The 17,586-nt window shown below is 42.3% G+C and overlaps 1 protein-coding gene across 5 annotated transcripts in view; it reads left to right on the top strand.

Annotated features, from left to right (window-relative positions):
* The window catches only part of MLIP (muscular LMNA interacting protein), a 258,418-nt gene that overhangs the window by 209,956 nt on the left and 30,876 nt on the right, over positions 1 to 17,586 (top strand). For all 5 annotated transcript variants that reach the window (XM_088479668.1, XM_088479670.1, XM_088479667.1 and 2 more), the window contains one exon: positions 14,221 to 14,265. In XM_088479668.1, the coding sequence (XP_088335794.1) occupies positions 14,221 to 14,265 (45 nt within the window). The remainder of the gene's footprint in view (positions 1 to 14,220; positions 14,266 to 17,586) is intronic.

Genomic DNA, 17,586 nt, shown 5'->3' with positions numbered 1-17,586 from the left:
CCTTGTGGACTAGAAGCTTACTGTAGGTTTTCAATTCAGGGAGTTGCTGATGGTGTTTTGTGAGTACTGATATGCAAGATTGTACACTTTTCGCCACAAAGATTAGATTGAGCTCTCCTCTTATAGTGATTTTGAAAGCCTCCCAATTACTGGCATGAGAGGCTGACTTTGAGTCAGTATGTTCTTGGAACCCAGGGTAGTCTAGGACCTCCTTCTTATAGTGGAGGAAGTCATCTATGTGACAGCAAAATCTATAGGGGAAAAGGATGTTAACCAGAGTTTTCACAGAAGAGCTAGGGATGTTCTATGGTCAACTAGGAACATGTCAATGCCACATTGTGAGGAGCAGAAAAGTGAGTGAATGGACGGCATGAGAGTTTGGATAGAGGACCCTCCTGCAGTGTTAGACTTCTAAAAGTCCAGTAGTTTCAGGACTCTTTAACTTGGGCTGTGGAATTCTGTAATTGGCTTGGTCTAACACTACTTTATGATCACTACCCTGTGTAACATGAAACAGATCAGTAAGTACAGGAAAGCACCCTAACCCACAATTGTGACACAATGATCAGTAATTTCCCTACAAGGATGAGAAAATTACCAAGAGGATATTTGAGTAATAATCTGAAGAGATAAGCAAAATAGCAACAACTTTTCATTTATGATCAGTGGAAGCATAGAGGGGGTCATTCAGACCCGGTCGTTAGCGCCGATGCGCTCGGACCGGGTCGATGGACCCCCACAGAGCATGCGCACGACGGCACCGGCACCGTCGTGTGCATGCGTGAGACCCGCTACGACCAACAGAGCCGGTCATAGCGGGTCTCGATCCAAAGGGGGCGAGCTGTCGATTTTGATTGACAGCTCGCCCCATTTGGAAGGTGGGCCGGGGGGCTGGCAGCCCAAACGGAGATGTTCCCATGGGAACGCCTACCATTTGGGGGCGGCCCCACTGACATCACTAGTGATGTCAGTGGAGAGCTTCCGGCTCAGACAGAGCCAGAAGCTCTCCGGGGCTTATGATAAGGGAGACCCTACCATGGGGTCTCGTCGTAAGCTCCGATTGTCGCGATGGTCTCTGACCATTGCGACCATCACCGGAGTGGTCGTTAGAGCTGTGGGTGTTAACCCACAGCCTAACGACTGCAACAGAGGCGGCCGGACAGGATGCAAGTGGCCGCCCAGTTTCTGAGCGACCGCTTGCATCCTCCGACCGCCTCTGAATGAGGCCCAGAATGCCTGAGGAAAAGTTCTATTAGTACAGTAAGTCTCATACAAATATAATTTTAATATCATTAATTACTTTAATACAAGACAATTTGTATTTTAGGTTTATTGGTCCATTATGGTAACAACACATTTAAGGACTATGCATCACCCTGCAAGATCTAGAACCTTCAAAGCAGTGAAGGAACTGGAGCTAAGTCCTACTGTTGCTGGGAATCAGTGACAGTAAAGGTGTGACCATCACATATGCCATCATTAGAATTATCAGTAAAAGAGGACGAATTATCAGTAAAAGAGGACGAGGCATTTGTACAGATAAGTGGTCTGGCTCAGGTATCCTGAGAATAACTCTCAACAGAATCTTTACAGGAAAATAAAATATGAACTAGGGAATAAAATTAAATAACTCCCACATTGCCGAAATTAAGGTCCCATAAATATATATATTTTAATATTAGCATTGCAAAAGTGTGCCAGAATGTGGTAGCGGGTAAAGGAACTGTACTAATGTTATGAGTGTCAAGTGCATCAGTGATCTATTGTGCAGGGGATGTAGTTGTGAGACCGGTGACTGTGATGCCGTCGGTCTAAATCCCGACGGGGGAAGCCCGACAAGGGATTTAAGGTAGGTGTTGAAATACCGATGCCTATATTAATCCCGATGCCGGAATCAAGAAGGATGCCTGCCCGAATTAGGTTAGTCTGGGACGCACTTAGCATTATCTGCGGGGGAGGAAGGATTAGGTTTAGGTAGCATGACAGGGTTAGAGGTAGGATTTTGGGGGGGGAGGTTAGGGTTAGGCACCCCTAGGGGGAAGGGTTATGGTTAGGCACCACTGGGGGGTAAGGCACTAAGGGGGGATGGTTAGGTTTAGGCATGAAGGGGGGAGACTTAGGTTTAGGCACTAACGGAGAGGGATAGGGTGCGGGGTGGGGAGGGTTAAGGTTAGACTACAAGAATGGAGGGTTAGGGGGAGAAGGGGGGAAGATAAGTATCTGACCCCTGTCGGGATACCAACCATTGGGATGCCGCTGTTATTATTTTGACAGTAGGTATCCCGACAATCGGCATTGCATACCGATTCCATTGTGCAGTGTTAATATCTCTAATACATGAGTAATGCACTGATATATGTGAAATCTTACAAGAAATCACTAGTCAAGGAACAGTGTTTATTGGAGCAATGTATAACAGCAGGGGCAGATTGGGATGAAAAATCAGCCCGGAAAGTCTCTGGTAGCAGCCCCAATGAGGGCGGGCCCATTGAGGAGGCGGGATCTGTGGAGGGGGGGGCAGGACACTCCCTCGCCACAGATCCCAACTCTGAGTTGGAAGCAGTTTGCAGCACTCCATGCATCCCCTGACTACATGCAACTCCATGTCAACACCGCCACAAAGATCTTCCCCAGTGCACTTTCATGCATCCAAAGGACCAAGACATCCACTGTCAGTGTCCACAGACACCACAATCATACACTGCACATCTCCAGATGCAACCATCATTGCACCACCGAAACCCAGACCAATCCCACATTAGGTACAGACCATCCATCAGAGCATGGCCCCCAATGTGAGTGACCAAGCATCTCTGCAAGCAACCACCCCTAGCAACATGACAGCATCACTCCACTCTGCATCAACATCACACCCACACCATGCCACATCTGTGTCTGATCAGCAAACCCCAGCAACTGCCCAGGAATGCCAAACACATCTCCAATGCACATCTCCATGTACGAATCTGCACAAAGAATATCGGGATGCACAGGTAGCACAAACCAGACAAGAAATCCCACTCCACTGCATCTAACATCTCCATCATGTTTTACCCATAACCAGTCCCACAAAGCCACAAAGCATGCCACAATGGTGCTCACTATAAAAAACTACCACAAAAGGGATATGCATATCCAAATATAGCACTTCCTTTCCAACTGCTGACCACACTCACTACAAAAACATTCAGAGGTGAAACAAATGAAAAACAGCAATTACGAGAAAAAAAAAATCAACAAACATTCTACTTTGATAGCATATATTATACATATATACACTATATACAATATATATGGCAAAAGTTCAGAAGACGTGCATACCATATATATAGTTATACAATATATACAAGCCAGAAAGAAAAGGGCTCTCACTAATCTTTATCCATAGGCCAACAATGGTTTTATTTACTTACAAAGCATCATATAGTAAATGGTTCAGTCCCAGAGGACCTTTGTCAAGACAGTTAAAAAATTCACAGCAGTATCACAGCCAACCAGCTCCATCTCCCCCTCTTCCAGAATCAGTCTATATAGTGGTATCAATTAAGCATAACAACATCACTTCCTGTGTCAATCAACACCTAAACTTCAATCTAAAATGATAATTTATTACACTAATTATCCATAAACAGTGCCTACTGAGTATTTCAAGGTCTTCCCAGATGAGCGGTTTTCTAAGTGGGTCAGTGGCACTGATAGCCCTGAGACAAAGCTCAGCATTATCGTTGACCATACAGGGGATGGCGAGCATCCCAAAGCATGGAATGCACACATGCTGGAAGTGACCCTGCTTGTGATATCACAGATATCTCCAGCTTTCCTTTCACTTCCGATGTGGCCCGCTGTCCTCATACACTAGTATTGGGACAGAAAATCATCAAGCTCTGAAAATACAATATTTTCGGAGCCTGACTGTAGGAGCATTCACCATCTTCTGATGGCATTTGCTTCTGCTCACAGCACACACTCCGCTCCTTCCCTATGGGAAGGAGTCCCGGTTTGTGTCCACCCCTGTCCAGCTCCTTCCACCGGATGTTGGGGCTTTCTGTTTCTGTGTGAACTCAGGGTCACACAGGTGAACTAGCACTGCTGAGTCTCCTCAGAAGTGCTAATTTTCACTGTTCCAAAAGGAGCAGCAAAGCTGCTGTCAGGGTTCAGCCTAGGATCGGCCATTGCTCACCTCTGCGCTGGCTTCCCCTGACTTCTCGTGTGGTGAGACATCAGGTGCATCAGCGGGTGGCACACTGAGGATTCTACCTTAGGTGCTGGTGGACTTACATGGGTGGCCCTGTGTCTTGGATATTGTGGTTCCTGCCATGAGCGCCAACATGACAGTCCTTCACACATGCCAGAACCTCCAACCAATGGTAGTATAGTTTGGGTCAGCTGATGCTGTACTCCTATCAACTGCTACTCCTGGGTATATAACCGGCCCCAGTACACCAGGAAGTTGCCTGCCAGTGAGCCAACTCTGTGCTATCTTCAGTGGAACAGTGCATTATAACACCTCAGCCTGTGTGCAAATCCTGTGCTACCTTTAGTGCAACAGTGTGTCATAACACCTAAGTGTACTACTTAGCGTCTCCTTCCGGAGCAACAGTGCGCCTTACCACCTCAGCCTGTGTACAACTTAGCATCTCCTTCCAGAGCTACTGTGTGACATACCACATCTGCCTGTGTTCTATACCAAGGAGTCCTTCTTCAGTGCAATTGTGCATCTACACACGTCTTCCTGTGGGTACCTCAAGTACCAATTCCTTGTGCAACTGTGCCTCAGGCCACCATCTGTGTGACTCTATATTCCCACAGGGTTTGGATACCAGATCAAAAGGCTGCGACCTGCATGCTGGGTGCAGCTAAATACCCATATCCCAATTGGTAGGGTTCACTGGCTTGACTCCGCACTATTGATAAGGTCTCATTAACATCCAAACTCTGTGGATGAGTAGATCATGCATTCAGGCCCCTCACCTCCAATTTCTTCCCCAACCCTGGACCTCTGCTTTCAATCCCTCAGTGGCAAGTGTGACAGTTTGTACAGGCCCATTGGAAGCTTCAGGATCCCAGAGTGCAGGGGCACTACAAGATCTCATGTCTCATATGGACAATCAGGAGGCATCTCAGCACCAAGTGGCGCAGTATCTACAGGAGCTCTCAGAACAATTATTATCCTTACAGACTATGTTGGCCTCAATATTTCCTCTTTCTCCATATCCAGCTCCTTTAGTTCCTCCGGCTTTGCCTAGTGTGGCTGTACCTCAGAAATCTTGTCTTCATTTGGCAACTCCAGAACGCTTCGATGGTAACCCTCGACGGGTGCAGGGGTTTCATCAACCAATGTGAGATACAGTTCAAGTGTCTGCCTCAGAACTTCCCTACCTTAAGTTCCAAAGTGGCATATGTCATCGCCCTGTTGACAGGAACAGCATTGGACTGGTTATCCCCGCTTTGGGAGTGAGCAGATCCCCTGGTGGCCAACTAGGAAAGTTTAATATCTTCTTTTAAATTTTTTTTTTGATGAACATGGTCATTCTGCCTCAGCTTCCTCTGATTTTCTCTGTGTCCATCAGAAGACTTGCACCATTGGACAATATTTAGTCCAATTTCAAACCATCACCTCAGAATTATAATGGAACCAGGAAGCTCTCAAGGCAGTCTTCCTCCATGGGCTTTCTGAAAAGAATTAAGGACTAACTGACTTCTCAAGATCTTACAGAGTTTTTTGATGATGTAATATCTTTTTGTATTAAAATTGACCTATGTCAGAGTATGGTGGGCGAGTAGGGAACAAGGAGATCGCTTCCTGGACCGGCCAGTTCTGAGTGCCCACTCTTCTTCTCCTGTTTTTGATGAGGAGAATATGCAAGTCAATAAGTCTCGGCTGACTCCTGCTGAATGGAATAGTCGATTTCAGAACAAGCTTTGCCTGAATTGTGCTGTTCCAGAACACATGCTCAAGAATTGTCCTTTTCTTGCGAGAAATGCTAGACCTTAACTGAAGTTGGGAGCATTCAGTTAGGGGTGGTCATCAAGCCCTACCAGTTTATGGATACCCTTTTATGAGTATCCCTTTCACACAAGTCCAGGAAAATAATCTTAAAGCCCTGGTGGATTCCGGTGCCGCTGGAAATTTTATTTCTGAGTCCTTGGTACAAATGCTAGACATTCCAGTAAATAGCACCATCTACTGTAGATCTCCAGATACACATTGTATTCCATTCAGTGTACAGGTGCCCTGGGAGCATTGCTTTATACTGCAACCTACCAATACTGCAACATACCCCCAAAAATTTCCCTTTCAGGGGGTAGATGGCAACATCATTCTAGGGGAGTCAATTTCCTCTGTTACTGTACCAGTGTCCCTCAGTGTTGGGTGTCTTCATCAGAAGATGTTGGAGTTCCTAATCCTACCTAGGTCGTCCTATGGTTTAGTGTTAGGTTTACCTTGGTTAAAATAAATTCTTGCCTGGGGTCCGAATTGCCTTCACCGATGTTTGTCTCGCATACTTCCTGTATGTACTCAGCAAGTTTCTTCCAAGATTCCTGTTCCAGATCAATTAAAGGTGTCTCTGGCTCTCTGCCTACCCGAGCTTTACCAGGACTTTGCTGATGTCTTTTGTGAACAGGCTGCAGACAAGTTACCTCTTCACCATCCTGGAGACTGTTCTATAGAATTTTTTCCTGGGAAGCTGCCACCCCATTGCCAAGTCTACCCATTTTCTATTCCAGAGACTGCAGCAATGTCTGAATATATTAAAGTGAATTTGCCCAAAGGGTTCATCAGATCATCCTCTTCGCCTGCAGGAGTTGGATTTTTCTTTGTACAAAAGAAGGATGGAGGTCTCAGGCCCTGCATAGATTATCATGGCTTTAATCAAATCACTGTCAAAACTGGTATCATCTTGGAACTCTTTGACAAGGTTTGTTGGGCTAGCATTTTCACAAAGCTGGATATCCACGGAGCATACAATTTAATCCGTATTAAGGCTGGGGATGAGTGGAAAACTGCGTTTAATACTCAGGATGGCCACTTTGATTACTTGGTGATGACCTTCGGGTTGAGTAATGCTCCTGCAGTTTTCCAAAGTTACATGAACAATATTTTCAGGGATGTTCTTTATAAGTTTGTCATAGTCTACCTAGACAACATTTTAATTTTTTGGGAGGATTTACGATCACACTGATGACATGTACGAGAGGTTCTATCTCATCTTCAGAATCATTGTCTATACGGAAAACTTTCCAAATGCCTTTTCGAGCAATCCTCTATACCATTCCTGGGACATATTATCTCTGGGAAACCCTTGGAGATGGATCCAGACAAGCATACTGCAATTCAGAATTGGCCTCAACCTGACTCCCTGAAGGCTACCCAATTGTTTTTGGGATTTTCTAATTATTACAGAAGATTCATCTCTAATTTCTGGTTGCGCCCATTACAGCATTTACAAGGAAAGGAGCTAATCCTTGCCATTGGACTCCCGTAGCAGTTTAAGCTTGAAAACAGCTTTCTTGAAAACAGCTTTCTTGAAAACAGCTTTCTGTATCACTTTAATTCTTCACCAACCTCAGCTTTACAAACCTTTCACTCTGGAGGTGGATGTGTCATCAGTGGGAGTGGGAGCAATGCTGTCTCAAATGGGAGGACAGGAGAAACCATCTATGTGGGTTCCTCTCACGAAAATTTTCCCCGGTGGAGAAAAATTAAACTGTTGGTGACCAGGAGTTACTGGCAATGCACTTGGCATTTGAGGAATGGCGATATCTTCTGGAAGGGGCTAGATTCCCTATCACCGTCATTACAGACCATAAAAACCTGGTATACTTACAAAATTCTCATCGTTTAAATGCCAGACAGGCCCGTTGGTATCTCTTTTTCACCAGATTAAATTTGAAACTCCAGTTCTACCCTGGTATTCTAAACAAAAATGCTGATGACTTGTCTCAGTGCTTCATGACCACTCAGGAGGAAGAGGATCAATCCCAAATCTATCCAATCCTGGACCCTCTTGTTTTTGCACCCACTCAGCTGCTGACTCCTCCACCTTGCAGGATCTTTGTTGCTCCACAACTGCATAAGAGCTTACTAACATGGGCTCATGCCTCACTCTTTGCTGAACATTCTGGTATCTTTAAAACATACTAGTTTTTACAACAAATTTATTGGTGGTCTACCATGAGAAGAGATGTTCGAGACTTTATTTTGTCCTGTGTTAAATGTGTCCAGCACAAGGTACCTCACAAAATAATTGTTGGTCCACTAAGTCCTTTAACAATTCCAGTTGCTCCCTGGACTCATGTATCGATGGACTTTATTACGGAGTTGCCTCCATCCCAAGGCCATAATACTATTTGGATGATTGTGGATCACTGCTCGAAGATGGCTCACTTTGTTCCTCTGGTCGGTCTTCATTCTGCTCCACAATTGGCAAAATTTTTTATCTGGGACATCTTTAGATAACATGGATTACCCAAGGAAATTGTCTCCGATTGAGGAATACAGTTTGTAGCCAAATATTGGAAGGCATTATGCACTACTTGTGATATTAAATTGAAATTTTCCTCTTCATATCATCCACAAACGAATGGTCAAACCAAAAGGGTGAACCAAGAGCTGGAGATCTTTATTAGATGCTTTGTGTCCTCACCATATGACTGGGTCGATCTATTGCAACCTTAGGTACCATACTTCTTCTGGCTCCACGCCATTTTTTACAGTCAAAGGTAGACATCCTTGTGTAACAAAGAAAAAAGCAAGAGTGAGTAATATAGCTATTGGAAATAACTGATAAATGATAAGATGATTGAAAAAACCAACATAGTAGTTAATCACTTGGACAATCCTGGATAACTAACGGTTGCTGGTGCACCCATAGACTTTGTGAAGTACACATAAAGAAAATACCTTTGCTCTAGGCAAAAACAGGGGGAAAGACAAATTTATGTCTATACCGGGGCACTCTTGAACAGCAATACAGTGAAAAAATGAAGAAGAATAAATGAAACTTAACCTTTAATAATGAACCTTAAAAAGAAAACGGAAAAGGGGAATTAGAAAATCTCTGGGTGAAAAAATTAATAAACAATTAACTAATCATGGTCGTCATAGAGTAAATATACACAAATATGTTGCCTGTTAAATGGAGCTAAAATTACTCAGGAGTGAAATGTGAATGGAATGGTAAAGATAAACAGAGGGAAAAGAAAAGAGGAAAAAGAAAAGAGTAAAAAGTACAAGGGTGTGGTAGGGTGAAAATATAAGTGTGAGTGTCAAAAAACTGGACAAAAAATCAAATTGAAAAGATACGAACTAATAGAAAAAAAAACAAAAACAGAAAGATGGAAAATGATTAAAAGCATACAGGGACTAAATATCACAAAAAAAGGGAAACATGAGGACCTTTCTTGCGATGGCCCAGAATATATTTCTTCAGTCCATGATAAACACACTATAATTAATGTTCTCATTCAGACCTGTAGGTATTAACGTTCCTATCTTGAAAATCCACTCGCTCTCCTTCTTTTGAAGGGCCCTACTGAGGTCACCCCCTCTTAGGCCCAATTTGATTTTCTCTAAGCAGGACACCTTCAGGTCTTTTTCCCGTCCAGAGTGTTTTTGATGAAAATGTCTCACCACTGACGTGAGTTGTTTCATTTTTGTAGGTCTGTTTCAGCATTACGTATATTGCCTAGATACTTGAGAATTCTGATTTTCATCATTCTCGTAGTCATCCCAATATACTTGATGTTGCAAGGGCAATTAATACAGTAAATTATGTTTGTGGTTTTACAATGAAAGAAATCCTTAATTATGATTTTTTGGCCAAATTTATCTGTTATGGTTTTGATGTGTATGTGTGGGCATATTTTGCAATTCCCACAAGGATGAGTGCCAGTAGTGGGGGGGACTTTACTGGGAATCTGAGTAAAATGACTTTCGACTAATTGATCTTTAAGATTGGGTGCCCTCTGCCAACTCATATTGACTTTCTCTTCCATTTATATTTGTTATTTGATTCTACTGTGTATATAATCAATTTATACCCAATTCTGCCATATACTTGTGTTTGTGCATAGACATGTGTTATGTGCCAGGAAACTCCCTACTCTAGTGACTAAATCGACCTATATTATCTTATACTGTATGAACTGTTGATATTCATAGCAAGGGCACTCTAGGATACTAGTCTGCAACAGATTCTATACAATATTTATCCCATGGTTAACATGGTTAATCCTGTTTGTGCTAGCTCTCATTTTTCTGTATATAATTTCCCCGTGGACTGATTAATATATTATGCTCATACTATAGATATATGTCGCTAGTTTTTCATGCACATCTCTATGACGACCATGATTAGTTAATTGTTTATTCATTTTTTCACCCAGAGATTTTCTAATTCCCCTTTTCCCTTTCCTTTTTTTAAGGCATCATTATTAAAGGTTTTATTTATTCTTCTTAATTTTTTTTACTGTATTGCTGTTCAAGAGTGCCCCGGTATAGACATAAATTTGTCTTTCCCCCTGTCTTTGCCTAGAGCAAAGGAATTTTCTTTATTTAGACATCCTTGTGTGCCTGATTTTCAAAAGCTACCATCTGTGGAAGTACCAGCTGTGACTAATCTGGCAGCCTCATTTGCAGAGTTGTTGAAAGATATTCATTCTTCATTGAAGAAGGCCTCAAGTAGTTATAAACAATTTGCAGTTAAAAAATACCTTGCTGTTCCTCTTCTGAGAGTGGGAGATAGGGTATGGTTGTAATCGAGGAATATTTGCTTAAAACTACCCAGTATGAAATTTGCCCTGGGGTTCATTGGCCCGTACCGCATCCTCAAGATCATTAATCCTGTGGTGTATAAATTGGAACTTCCACCTCAACTGAAGATTTCAAATACTTTTTTCATATTTCTCTCTTACGTCCTTTAATTTTGAACCAGTTTCAGCACTCGTCTCCTAAGACGTCTCAAGTTCAGATTCAAGGTGTCGAGTTTGAGATTTAAAAAATTATTGACTCTTGTTATCGTTTAATGGCCTCCAGTATCTACTTGACTGGAAAGGGTATGGACCCGAAGAAAGAACATGGATCAAAGCTTTGGATGTTCATGCTCCTAAGCTTGTTCAAGCTTTTCATAGGAAGTTTCCTGACAGACCTTGTGGGTATCCAGAGTCCACCCTGAAAAGGGCGGATACTGTCAGGGTTCAGCCTAGGATCGGCTGTTGCTCACCTTTGCGCTGGCTTCCCCTGACTTCTCGTGCAGTCAGATGTCAGGTGCGGTGGCGGGTGACGAGCTGAGGATTCTACCTTAGGCACTGGTGGAGTTACATGGGTGGCCCAATACCCAAGTAACATACCAGTGTATGTTACTTGGGTATTGTGGTTCCCATCATGGGCACCACCATGACAGTCCTTCTCATGTGTCAGTACTTCCAACCAATGGTAGTATGGTTTCGGTCAGCTGATGCTGTCCTCCTATCAGCTGCTACCCCATGGCATATAACCAGCCCCAGTACACCAGAAAGTTGCCTGAACAGTGTTTGCCATTCTTAGGGCATGCTAGTTAGGTCCTCGTTCCAGGTTCCCCTGAGATTACCTCCGTGTTTTCTCCAGTGTGTTTGACCAACTCTGCCAGAGTGCTAACCTGTGCTACCTCCAGTGCAACAGTGCATCATTTCATCTCAGCCTGTGTGCCACTCAGTATTACCATCCCTGCCAGTGAGCCAACTCTGTGCTATCTTCAGTGCAACAGTGCATTATAACACCTCAGCCTGTGTGCAAATCCTGTGCTACCTTTAGCACAACAGTACATCATAACACGTCAGCCTGTGTACTACTTAGCGTCTCCTTCTGGAGCAACAGTGTGCCTTACCACCTCAGCCTGTGTACAACTTAGCTTCTCCTTCTGGAGCTACAGTCCGTCATACCACCTCTGCCTGTGTTCTATACCAAGGAGTCCTCCTTCAGCGCAATTGTGCTTCTACACACGTCTACCTGTGGGTACCTCAAGTTCAAATTCCTTGTGCAACTGTGCCTCCTGGAAGGCATATTCCTCGGGCCACCATCTGTGTGACTCTATATTCCCACAGGGTTTGGATTCCAGATCAAAGGACTGTGACCTGCCTGCTGGGTGCAGCAAAATACCCATATCCTGATTGGTAGGGGTCACTGGTGAACACCTCCCAGCAGGTTTGAATCCGCACCATTGATAAGGTCTCATTAACATCCAAACTCTGTGGATGAGGAGATCATACATTCAGGCCCCTCGCCAGGAGATTTCTTCCCCAACCCCGGACCTCTGCTTTCAGTCCCTCAGTGGCAAGTGTAACAGCTGCTTTGTGGAGACAGCTGATTTTTGGATCTGCTGTCTCCACACCGAAGCAGTGATGAATTGCTCAGGCGCTCACAGCGAGTTAGTATGTTAATTATCGGGGTCCGCTCAGACCCCGATAATTAACATAATGTATAGACCCCTAATTACCACATTCTGAGAAGTCATACACTATAACTAAGACCTGCAGATAGTAACTGTATCTTAGTGCAATACTTATGTATGTGGTAGTTTACTATGCAATTTCTGAACAATTAGTCGGCTATAAGTAGAAACACATTGAATGTCATTGTTTGCCATATATAATAAAAGATGGAAAGATCATACATTTTTTCTATTGTCATGAATGAAATAAAAATTGTTTAGAAGCTCACTTGTGCACGGATTAATAGATACATTTCGGGTAATTTAAATACAACATTTATTATAGCATTGGGATTGTGTTAGTAACATAACTATATCAAATGCGATATAGAGACAGATTGCAGCCTTGATTTTCATTTTCATCTCTGTTCTATATTTTTTTTATTTCACTGATTTTAATTAATCTAACCACAAAGTGGATATTAAAATCTACTAAAAAAGTTGAATTGTATTAATTATTTGTCAGGAATATTGCATGAAGCAATCACAGTATTATATACTTTCGTATTATTTTAAGGAAAACGGTAGGGTTAATGCAAAGTAAGTTGGTCAGTGTTATCTAGCAGATTTAATGAGCTAAAATAATAGTAAAGTGTGATTTGGCTTTATATATATATGTAAAATGACTGGGAGCTTCAATGGGGAACAAGTGTTATACAATTGAGAATGTTTAATGCTCAAATAGCTGTTATATGAGAAGTGCCTGGTTGCAGTCTGCACAGTATGACTCTTCATACTTGGTTCTTGTACTGTAAATCCGTCTTATGTGTGACACACAGGGTGCAGCCAAAGGAGTACTTGTACCACATTTGTGTGAGTAGGAGTGCTGTTTCAAATTGGAAGCCTGGGGCTAGGGTGGCCATTGACCATCAATGGTTTAACCATTGATGGGAGGCCACTGGATACTGTAAACATTGGTGGCTGATCCCCAATAATGAGTGCTGACCCTGCTATGCACATGCACCGACTGTGCATGACCTAACCATCGATGGCTTGCCATCAATGGTTAATTGCTGATGGTAAAAAAACATCAGTTATTGATGGTCATCACTATCTGGGAATGAGTAAGGGATGCCGGAGTTTGTGATCCCGGTGTTCAAAATCCTGATGCCGGAATCCCGACAGGGTTAGGAAACCGACACTAATCAGTAGGTATCCTAACCCTCCCCCTACCTTAACCCTAATCCTCCCTCCCTGGTGCCTGACCATAACCTCTCCCCCCCTAGTGCCTAAACCTAACCTCCCCCTCCCCCTTCCAGCACCCTAATCCTAACCCTCCAACTAGTGCCTAACCTTAACTCCTAACCCTCCCCCTCCCCCTAACCCTGCTACTTAGCTTTGGGACTCCGGCGGCTGGGATGCTGGTGCCTGGATTCTTATAAGTGGCTGGATTCTGGCGCCGGCATTCTGACCGCTGGAATCCCATGTGCCAGGATATTAAACATATCCCTCTTCCTGGGGCTGCAGTCACATTGCTATTTGGCCTTGACACCAACAAGTCTGAAACATTTACCTCACATCATGCCTAGTGCACCTTTAGTGAAATTTGCAGAGTTCACCCTATTCCAATTAAACTGACAAGATTGTTTAAAGCAATACTTTTTGAACCATTTACAACTCATAATATTAAAATAATAATTTATATGCATGAAGAAGTCTAGATGAATATCATATTTAATGTATGCTATGTTTCCGTACAATTCCCCATGATTACTGGCTCTGCAATTCTAAGTATGTTTTTTACCCACAGGCTTCTCTGCAGCCTCTAATGACTACAAAAACAAAGACACTTCAAGTGAGTACTTCATTTTTCTACTTTTATATGACATTAATTTTGACAGCAATTTAAACTGATAAGACCTGGTTACTGATCTAATCTAATTAGAGTCCATAAAGCAGACTGAAACTATTTATGTAGCAATTAATTATTCATACTGTAATGTAATATAGATAGAGATTCTGCATTACATTTTCATCCCACCTTGTGGTGTCAACAAAATAAATGTATACTTCACCCTGAAAATTGTATCTGGAAATTATCGTGGGTGAGATTGAACACAGACATCCAAATACATAAATTCTATGTTTATTAATTTGCAAACAGATGTAATGTGCAATGAAAGCATTCAACATTCCTCTTCCATCTTCTGTTATAAAGTTGTAGGTCTCATTCCCTCTACTGTTTTTATGGTAAGTGTAGACAAACATCCCAGAAAAGCAGTCACACTGAAGAGTGGAGAAAATTCTACTTTTAAATGTATATTGATCTTTTTCTTTAGATAACAGTTTAAGCATAATAAGTACTTATAAATATATTCAAATAAACTTGTAGAGTTTGTGACAATTTATTTTATCAGTTCTTGTTCCAAAGCTGACAACTAGCAACAGATTGAACCCAAACCTGTATTAGCTTCTATATTAAATCAGGTTGGACAAAGCCGTAGTTATGAGCAACTAGAGCTATGGGTGTAACTACTATAGGTGCAAGGGGTGCAGCTGCTATGGGGCCCAGAGCTGGTGGGGGGGGGGCATATTCCTTGTCAAAGTTACGTGTTGTATACATTTTTCACCATTGGGTAATACATAAGGGCCCTGAACAAATTTTTGCTATAGGGTCTTCAAATATCTATTTATGCCCCTGACTAGAACCATTGTTAGAGTGACAAAGGTCTGTTATACTTCTTCCAGTGGTTTCTGATACAAGTAGAAGAAGCATTGCTGTGTTATAGGGGGTGAGCTCATCCCTGTAGTTTGTGGTTCTGATAGTTAAAGCAGATACTGTAAATTACAAGTGAATTAACCATCAAATTGAGAAAAATACAAATGTTTTGCTAAAGTATACTATTCTTGTGCCCCGCAATGTAAACAGGAGGACAGGGAGCACATCATCTATAGCGGCTGAACATAGCACTTTGCTCTTATTGGCACCAATATGGCTAAGGACAAGGGCAGTAGCCATGCCGCCCCTGGGGAATCACATCATTAATTATATGTTACCACTTTTTTAACTGGCATAAGCTGTGTTTGCTTTGTTACTCATTTCAGAGCTGATAATAAATCAAAAGGTAATTTTGAAACTGTAACTAGAGTATGCTGCACACAGTGCAAACAAAATGTGCACAGTCTGTGAATGGAGAGGGGTTGGGCTCTATCATCAGAATAAACGGGATATACAGTATACACACACAGACACAAACAGACCCCCACACACACTGGCTTGCAAAGTTATCTAACCCCTAAAAAGTCAACAGATTGGTTTGTATTACACTTACACATATTGTTATGTAGGATTCAAGTATTTTTGATTTATCTGCAGTGTGCTGGGGGGCAATTTTCTTTTTTCTGTGTTCAGTGTAAACCCCGCCCTTTACAAGCAACTGTAGTATATCATTAAGCTGCTTGAGCAACTACCATATTTTTTGCTTGCAGTTTGGAGGCATGAAGGGAGTCAGCATTAGGAGGAGGTGCTGATCCTTATAGTGCCATGTGGAGGTTTTTTGGGGTACCTCCAAGGTAAGTTAGCTCTCAGCTCATACATGTACTGTTATCATGCAGTACACCAATTTGTAATTATATGACCCAGAGTGGGTGCTACTATTATGTAGCAATAATTATTTTGGGGTGAGCGTTTGGGAGTGGGGCCCCAGGGGTTGTTCTGGCTGGACCTTTCTCATGGCATCACCACTTAATTCACATAGAATATTTTTTCACTTCTCTATTCATTTGTATATTATTTATGTCATTTTAATTCTTTTACATTTCATTAACACTTATTGATTTATCTTTACACATCTGTCCTTTTACACTTCAATATCACTTTTTTTTCCCTTTTCGTGTGATGCCCTGGGGATGGTCCTTGGCTGGAATTTTTTGGGGTGCCTTGCTTCTCGGACGTGAACCCCTTAATGTTAGGCACGCTGGTAAAGAGGAGCCTTGACGTAGGCCCAGTGCTTATTCATATATTTGCAAATGTATATAAACCAATACCACTGAATTTCTATTATCATGTAGGATTCAAGTATTTTTGATTTATCTGCAGTGTGCTGGGGGACAATTTTCTTTTTTCTGTGTTCAGTGTAAACCCCACCCTTTACAAGCAACGGTAGTATATCATTAAGCTGATTGAGCAACTACCATATTTTTTGCTTGCAGTGTAAATAGCGCAATCAGTCAGACCCGGAATTTAGGTATAAAAGCAGTATTGCTGAATCAAACTCTGTAGCCACTAACCTTTGTAGCTCCTTTAAAGTGATAGTTGGCCTCTGTCTGGCTTCCCTCTCAAGGGGGGTTATTTACTAAAGTGCTGGTTATTAGAAGTTGTGTTGTTGCCCATGGCAACAAATTAGATTCAAACTATTATCTTCTAGAAGGTGCTAGATACATGATAAATAGAATCTGATTGGTTGCTATGGGCAACATCTCCACTTCTTAAAACCTGCACTTTAGTAACTATACCCCAGGGTTTATTTTTGGGTCTGACACTGAGTTTTGAGGGATGACCTTGTCTAGTCAGTGCCTGGGTGGTAATATGCAGCTTCCTTTCCCTCACAATCCAACAGTGGTCACTGGGATGTCCAAGCACTTGGATGTTATTTTACAGTCATTTCCCATCTTTTGCATGTCTATAACATAATATTATTTTCATTATCGCTACTTTTTCACAGTATGACCAATGTTATTTGAGTTAGGGGTTTGCATAAAGGTTAACATTTTTTAATGATTCACAGGTAAGAGGCTAAGTGAAAGACAATGGTTAGGGAAATATCTAGCATCTGTGTAAACCTGAATTACTATGCAAGTAGTACATTTCAGTTTTTATTCAAATCTGCAGACAAATAAGGAATTATGTGTTTGAAATTTACTTTTAGAGTATTGGTTCACAAAAAATAATGTCTGGGACAAGCTGTGTAAGTGTCACACACAGACACAGACACACACACTGTACAAATAAATATGAAAGGCTGATTTTCTTGAATTGTATCACAGTGGTTGTATAGTATGTATGATTCGATGTCTTGAAAAAGGTCTGGCAGGGCCGGATTATAGGCGGGGCATTAGGGGTGGTCGTCTTGGGGCCCCCACACATAGGGGGCCCCCACACTGTCCCCACACATGC

Source organism: Taudactylus pleione, unplaced genomic scaffold (genome assembly GCF_031769625.1).
Source record: "Taudactylus pleione unplaced genomic scaffold, aTauple2 ptg000244l, whole genome shotgun sequence".
Taxonomy (NCBI): Eukaryota; Metazoa; Chordata; class Amphibia; order Anura; family Myobatrachidae; genus Taudactylus; species Taudactylus pleione.
Note: the sequence above shows the minus strand (reverse complement) of the source record. Positions and strands in the feature narration are given on the sequence as shown.